A 7,500-nucleotide genomic window follows, 5' to 3' on the forward strand; every position below is an offset into this window, starting at 1 on the left:
GCGCCCATCTGAAGCACAACAAACCCGAGCGTGAATGATTCATCAGTGTGTGTGTGTGTGTGTGTGTGCGGTGACTGCTGTCACAGATTGGCATGTGGGCGCACTCGATTTCTCTGATTCTTTATTTGGTATGAAGACACAATGTGCATGAACACGTACGTCAGTGGAAATCACACACACACTCACCAGCTGAGCTTCCTCCCATTTCTCTCGGTGTGTGTCCTGCAGTAAGTTGCTAATGGTGTGAGCGTAATTCTGCGGGTTAAACAATGAAAGGGTTATTAGATCAGATATACAGTTTTCCCATCACCATTACATGTGTCGCTCATGGGGACGGTGTTTACCTCTACATCTGCGTTGCTCAGGCTCATCTTGGAGCCTCTGAAGATCTCCGTGCTGTTCCTCAGGACCTCCATCACTGCTAGCAGGTCTCCGCTGTACTTCGTGCTGTCGATCGACGCCATCCTGAGTTTGGACAGAACCTCGGACACGCCGTCCACCAGCTGACCGCTCTGAGACCGGGCCACATGATCACGCGTCTGGCAAGAGAAGGACAGTTAGGAATCCAGTCGTCAAACCACAATGCCACGGTTAACACAAAAGAGGCTTTCGCACCGGGTAGTTCTAGTAACTCAGTTCTAGGAACTAGCCATCAAGATGGTTCCCTCAGGAACCGCCAGTAGAACCTCTGAATTGACGTGTTCATTAATTTACGTCTAATACATTATTAGAATAGAGAATTAATACAAGAGGCCCATCTATCACTGTTTTCCATGTTTGCAGAGTTAGTTTCTGGAGTAAATATATAGGCTATAATCTGTTTGTTTACACAGCTTTTTATAAAATGGCGGGTTCTGGTGTTTTACGTGCATTCACCTAATCAGTGAACACTGACGTCACGGGTAGTTCCTATAGTGCTGGTTTAGACCGACTCTGAAGTAGGAGTAAATTAGTTCCTCCAAAAGGAGTTCCTAGAACTAAAATCGTTCCTAGTTCCTGTGGTGCGAACACGTCAAAAAAACATACTTCCACCAATAGTTCTAGGAATGTGAAGAGGTTCCTCCGGAGCAAACGCCTCTAATGTACTAGTATTTGGCTGATGGAGCTTACCAGGGTCTGGATGTCCTGGAATTCTTTGGAAACACATTTGATGTGAGTTGGGTTTTCCCAGAAGGCCAGACCTATGGCATCCAGCGTGCATCTGCGGAGGATCAGGCCTGCAGGAGTCAAAGAGAGGAGGGTTACAGACGGCCTCTTTCCGTAAACTCAGGCCAGCGACCCACACTGGGCACAGAAGCTAGAGCGCTGGACGGGAGATCTGAGATCAGTACCTGTGGCGTCGGACGGGCAGGGCACAGCAGCCGTGTCGCCCGCCGGCGTCTTCTTCCACACCACACTGCCATAGTTCTCCTCTCCGCAGATCTCGTGAGGTTCTGACAAACACATTTATAAGCAATTAAAATCACCACCTCAAAATTGGTGCATGCATTACTGAGAGTTAAATCTGGTTTGGGGTTTCACCTGGGCACCGCTTCTCGTTGCAGTTTCGCATCTCTGATTTATCACCGTTGCAAGGCTCTCCGCCAAAGAAAGGTCCTTCACACACTCTCTGTCTGAGCTGATGACCTCCACCACAGGACTTACTGCAACTGCCCCACGAGCTCCACAACAGCCACCTTCCGTCCACTAGAGGGAGACAACACATCTCTCATTTAAACACTTGTTTACAGATATTTAGGGGCAAAAACAACTTCTGTCAGGACCACTTTCATCAAATATGATGAAATGGCTGTATGGTTCTGTTCTGGGCAAGAATTCCCTGCATGTATAAGAGCAGGGCAATAAGGGCACTAATAAACAGAACTGAACCAACATGGATGTATTGCAGATATCATTAATTCAATATTTTAAAGTACAACATAATTCGAGAATTTAGTCTGATTCAAAGGGGAATCAGAATGCCAAATCCTGACTGACGAGAGGAGGATCTGGGGAGGGAGTAGGGTAATCTTCTCCTGAGAATCGCAAAAGCTGCTGATAATACTGAAGGAGCTTGTATATGTATACAGTGATAGGAATCGTATTCCTATAGGTAGACGTGGATCAGCTGAGAGTCACTGATGAGAGCTTGACTAACGTGTTCATATGCATATGTGTGAGGAATACTGTACCTGGGCAGTCTCTGAGGAAGCAGTTGCTGGTTTCTAGCCATTCTCCTCTGCACTCTGAGCCTCCGTACGAGGGGCCGTTACACTCACGGGTTCTCTGCATCGTTCCATTAGAGCAAGAGGACGAGCAGGGAGTCCATGCAGACCAATCGTTCCAGGAACCATCAACTACAGAGGAGGGAAGATTAAAGCTGTTATTGAAAGGGCTTGATTATGGAGGTGTACAGTGCCATCTGGTGCTGAGATCTGGAATAGCGCTCAGGCTGAGAGTACTGACCTGGGCAGACAGCAATGTTGCAGAACTTGGTTTGTTTGGTGGGTCCGCGGCAGGGTTCTCCACCATTACGAGGTTGTTTGCAGGTACGTACGCGATCACGGTATCCACGACCACATGTGGACGAGCACAAACTCCAGGGAGCCCATTCGTCCCACAATCCATTCACTGCACATGCAGAGTCGTTAGTGAACCACTCATCCCCTGATACGGACAAATGAATATTGACAAATGTGTGTGTGTGATTTGAAGTACCTGGGCAGACGGCAGTGTTGTTGCAGGGTCGATTCTCTCTCAAAGGGCCGGTGCATTGGCTGCTGTGACCAGACGTCATGCAGGAACGTGCGCGAGTTTGCCAGCCTTCGCCACAGCTCACAGAACACATACTCCATGAGGACCACGTGTCCTGCTGGGTTTCTTCTGCAAAAAACAGGAGCATAACAAAGAGTTTGATTCAGCAGAACACTTTCACTATTCCAGACTGCTTTTCTAGTGTTGCCATACACACCTTTCTCAGGGGCCTGATTAGCCATGATAGTGCCATCAGAGTCACGCCGCTGGCCGATGATGGAGCGCAGACCTTGACTTCTCAGCCGCACTTGACCTGCATAAATCAACACAAACCCAGGTGTAAGATCTGACAGCTCTCGCATTGACTGCGGGCACTTTTATGCACATTGAACTGACCGATGCATGGCTGAGGGTTGCAGGAGCGCCCCTCCTCAACGACGCCCTCACACACGCCATCCTCAGGCTGGCAGGCGCGACTGCGCACCTGGACTCCACCACCACACTCGCTACTGCATTCGGACCAGCGGCCCCATCCGTTCCAGCCTCCTGCAAACACAACACACACATATACTGGATGAGTAATGCTGAAGAGGTGGAGGACAGAACATTCACTGCAGATGAGTCATGATAATGCTGCCGTCAGTGCTGACACCTGCTGGCCAACTCTGGTTACTGCATTCAAACTTCATCAGCACAATAGAGGCGTCAAATCTGCCTGTCAACTTATTGACAATCGATGCAGCATTGTTTTCTCATAAATGAAGGTTTTGATTTCAAAGAGGCTGGCTCTATAACAGCAGGGGAAAAAGTCTCAAAGACAAACAAATGCCTTTTAACCTTTTCTAAACAAAATGGAGCTTTGAAGGCCAAATGCCAGGACACCGCATGATACGGCCATTTGAAAGGGGGAATCGAGGCGCTCTTTGGATGTGTTTTTTTGTAGACCAGCATGGTTGCTATAACAACCTCAAGCACTGAGGCATTGATTTGTTTAGCGAATGCTCGGGGAGCTCGACTATAGAGCAGAACCACATCCAGTCGAGTCAAGTCTCCTTCATTTATATAGCACTTTTAAAAATATAGATTGTTTCAAAGGAGCTTTACAGTGATATTAGGAAATTAAAGGAACAGATTGTTTAGGCTTTACAGCAGCTCTAGAATAAAGTTATTGTCCAGCTAAAGTTAGTTTTTGATTGATTCACTTCTGCTGCAAAGATCATTAATTATTAACTTAGGGGCCGCTAACACGACAGAGTTTCAACTGAAAACGATTAATGCCTTTTGAGTGCATACAAATTTGCTTGCACTTTACCAAATAAATGGGTCACCACTGGACCCTTGCATCTCTCTCACACACTTACGCATGATCTCTGCATCGCGGCCGCTGTCTCTAGTGTTGGGCGTGCACTTCTCGGTGTAGACTCCGCCCCTGTAACAGCCACCGTTCTTCCTCTTGGGTGGTTCCCAGCACTGGCAGGGGGTCATCATGATGCCACAGGGGTTTCCGTGGGTGCTGGTCGCCAGGCAATCTTCCAACCATTGGCACAGCATCTCGCAGGCAGGCATACTAGGGTTCCTCTTTCCCACGACCAGAAACTCAGCGCCGAACTGGCTGCCTTCGTCACTCCCCTCGTCTTCCTCCGCGGGCTCCACACCGAGACTCGGCGTCACCTTCCGCACCTGCAGGAACTGTTTGCTGGACTCCAGGTAGGCCACGGTGGAGGAAGCGTCGCACAGGCGCACCACCTCGTCGAAGCTCTCCATGCCCAGGTACGTGCGCGAGGTCTCCAGGAAGGAGTCGAACTGGAAGGTTCGGATCTGTCGAGGGGTGCAGGTCTCAGTAGGCTTGGTGATCTTCATGTAGACGGTGTAGCGGCGAGGATCGGGGTTCTGCAGGGTCCAGGAGCACGGGGACGACGGCAGGGCGGTCTTAGAGGAGAATACGCCGAAGAACCGGCTCTGCTCCAGGGTGGCACAGGTGGCAGAGGCCGGGCCGGAGGGAGTGGAGATGCCCGGGGCGAACATCACACACATACACGCGCACAGCGCCAACGGGATGAACCGCCGCTCCATGTTCTCGCTTCAGGACGGGTGGATCCTTTGATTCGAGTTTAGTGCTTTTGACTTGCCTGGGGTTCTTTGATCTGGAAGGGTTTGATCTGTTCGCTAAGACGAATATGGGTTTGATTCTTCACTAGACTGATAGGGACATATCTGTGGGGAAACAACAAACAGAAGGGATTCAGAGTTAGCACTTGTCAATCATAGACATTGTAATTATCATCTTGTCTGCCATCTGAATCATATCTGTAGTCGAGAGCTGCGCCCTACATTAGTGTGCGTTCGAGAAAGAGACCTGTCAGCGCTAATGCGCACACTGCCATTACACTCAGACTATAATTGCAGTGCCCTTCACAGGAATCTCTCCCTGCATCGCTCTCTCGTTCTCTCCTGCCCACGCTTTCACACGTGGCAGAGCCGATTGCGTCAAACTGACGTCCATGAAGACTCAGCTCGCACCCACGGAAGTTCAGCGCCGCTCGGATTCTTACAGGCAGAGAGAAGGACGTTTCCGCAGGACCGCTCAGCCCCTCCCTGACAGAATGCAGCGTTTGCAGAACTTTAGTGTTGTTGCCATAGCTACAGGTGCTCGAGACACAGATCTGCTGTGAGTGTGTGCGCCTCTCTCTTTCCAAGCACAATCCCTCGCTCTGTTCCAGAACTTCTCCCTCTTTTGCTCAAAGACACTCATTCAGCATTGAGAAGAAAGAGAGAAAGTGCAGCTGTGAGAGGAACCAATGACCGGCTCGTCTTCATCATTACCTTCATCTTTCTGCACTGTTGCGAACTGATAATGTGGGGCTAAAAAACCTAAAGCTCAACAGTTGTATAAGATTACATACAGTGTTGCTCTGTTTAGCGAGTCAGATGCACCTCTAATGCACTCCCATTGAATCTGAGAGACCGGAAACTATTGACTCCACAGAAAATGAGAGTACTTCAGCTCTGCCACTCAACCTCTTTTCATGGCCCAAATAGGGGGCTGAAATTGCACATTACATGTGTAGTTATGGAAACAGCTGATGATTGAGGTAGTCAGGAGGAAGAGTGAGAGAAAGATGCAGAGTTTAACCCCTGGAGGCTTCTCCCATCCTGTCAGATTGTGCCTGATCTGAACAAACACAGAGACTTTGTATGTAATCCTGGGAAAGTCTGAGACATGCCGAGCTCTGGCAAGCACAGCGGAGCCATCTGTGAGCTCAGATCAATGCACACACACACACACACACACACACAATATTGACAATCATCACTCATTTAAGACACACACTTGCAGGACAAAAACATTCATCTACATACTGAAAACTGAATGAGTTAAACAGTGCATTGCAACACAATCAGCAATGAGATGCAATCAAATAAGAAATAAATTAATTCTTTGCAATGTGCAAATAATCACAAATGACTCTCACATGTTCTCAGTATAGTTCTCAGTATACTCGCAATGCATTTTGAAAACATTGCTGCAATAAGCATAAGTATATATTCTACTGTTAATATAAGAAAACGTTTGCAAAGGTCTATGAAGCTCAAGAGTTATTCTCTATTCTCACATACTGACTCAATACAAGCTTAAGATAAGCTCTACATGCACAGCGACACGATTTCAGCATTTGCTAAAAGCAACTAAAATAAACTCTGGAATTGTATCAGTACTTTACTCGCAATGCATTTTGACAACATTGCTGCAATAAGCATAAGTATATATTCTGCTGTTAACATCAGAAAACCTTTGCAAAGGTTTATGAAGCTCAAGAGTTATTCTCTTCACATACTGACTCAATACAAGACAAATAGCGTAAGATCAGCTCATAGACGCGAGCGTTTCAGCACCGCGGACAGCGATACGGGTTCAGAACCGCGGACAGCGACACAGTTCCAGCACTAGTTTCATGTTATAATTGCATATAGTACATCATTGCATTAGTTTCATCCGTACATGCATTCAAGCACCACTGAAGAAAACATCCTCGACCACATGTGCATCAAGCAAACACGAGCTTCTGTTACCTGTGTAAGTTACTCTAGCGTGTCAAAAAAGTGCGCTCCATCCAACAGTCTCAAAGTCTTCCGCGGGAACGCTGGATCGGGAACGGGTCCGAACGGGTCCAGGTATCCCGGGGTGGATGTCCAGTCTCGGTGCACTTCACTTCCACAAGCGCAACTGCACAATGCGACTCTGATCAAACTCCAGAGAGTTTACTACCAACCTCTTCTGCTGCTCCTGCTGTATTCCAGTGAGAGCGAGTAACGCTCGCAAAGGTTCTGGTTCTGATTCTGATTCTGGTTCTCCTGTCGCGGTTGGTACTTGTACTCTCGGCTTCGGAGTCTTGCTGCTTGTGGTCTGAAGTGTGTGTTCAGTCGGAGTGGCGTGTGGCCTCCTCGCGCTGCCTTATAAACCCCTCCGCCCTGCGTGGATCGCGCGCACCACTGAATGAGACAGCGCGCGGGGGAGAGTGTGTGTGTGCGTGTGTGTGTGTGTGTGTGCGTATACAGAGAGACGAGGGAAAGTGCGCACAGATTAACGCGGGACCGGAACAAGAGACTTTCTCTCACTCCTTACATCATTACACCTGTTTGCCTACACTGCTCAATACGACTCTGACACCCATTAATTAAACGATCAGCAATCAATCAAACCTTGTCAACAACATTATACCGCGATATAACTACACAATAATGCGACTATAGAGACGAACAAAATTA

At 48.2% G+C, this 7,500-nt stretch overlaps 1 protein-coding gene across 1 annotated transcript in view; it reads right to left on the reverse strand.

Annotated features, from left to right (window-relative positions):
• The window catches only part of LOC308697394 (adhesion G protein-coupled receptor B1-like), a gene marked incomplete at both ends in the record, with an annotated part of 11,722 nt that extends 6,916 nt beyond the window's left edge, over positions 1 to 4,806 (reverse strand). Inside the window, 12 exons of the mRNA XM_081376580.1 lie at positions 1 to 8; positions 187 to 255; positions 345 to 539; positions 1,111 to 1,217; positions 1,332 to 1,433; positions 1,522 to 1,686; positions 2,172 to 2,336; positions 2,446 to 2,610; positions 2,698 to 2,862; positions 2,951 to 3,046; positions 3,130 to 3,279; positions 4,095 to 4,806. The exon at positions 1 to 8 is cut by the window's left edge and continues 101 nt beyond it. Of these exons, the coding sequence (XP_081232706.1) occupies positions 1 to 8; positions 187 to 255; positions 345 to 539; positions 1,111 to 1,217; positions 1,332 to 1,433; positions 1,522 to 1,686; positions 2,172 to 2,336; positions 2,446 to 2,610; positions 2,698 to 2,862; positions 2,951 to 3,046; positions 3,130 to 3,279; positions 4,095 to 4,806 (2,099 nt within the window). The remainder of the gene's footprint in view (positions 9 to 186; positions 256 to 344; positions 540 to 1,110; positions 1,218 to 1,331; positions 1,434 to 1,521; positions 1,687 to 2,171; positions 2,337 to 2,445; positions 2,611 to 2,697; positions 2,863 to 2,950; positions 3,047 to 3,129; positions 3,280 to 4,094) is intronic.
• Positions 4,807 to 7,500: the final 2,694 nt, after the last annotated feature.

The sequence above is a fragment of the Scardinius erythrophthalmus genome (genome assembly GCF_964197995.2).
Source record: "Scardinius erythrophthalmus genome assembly, chromosome: 10".
Lineage (NCBI taxonomy): Eukaryota > Metazoa > Chordata > Actinopteri > Cypriniformes > Leuciscidae > Scardinius > Scardinius erythrophthalmus.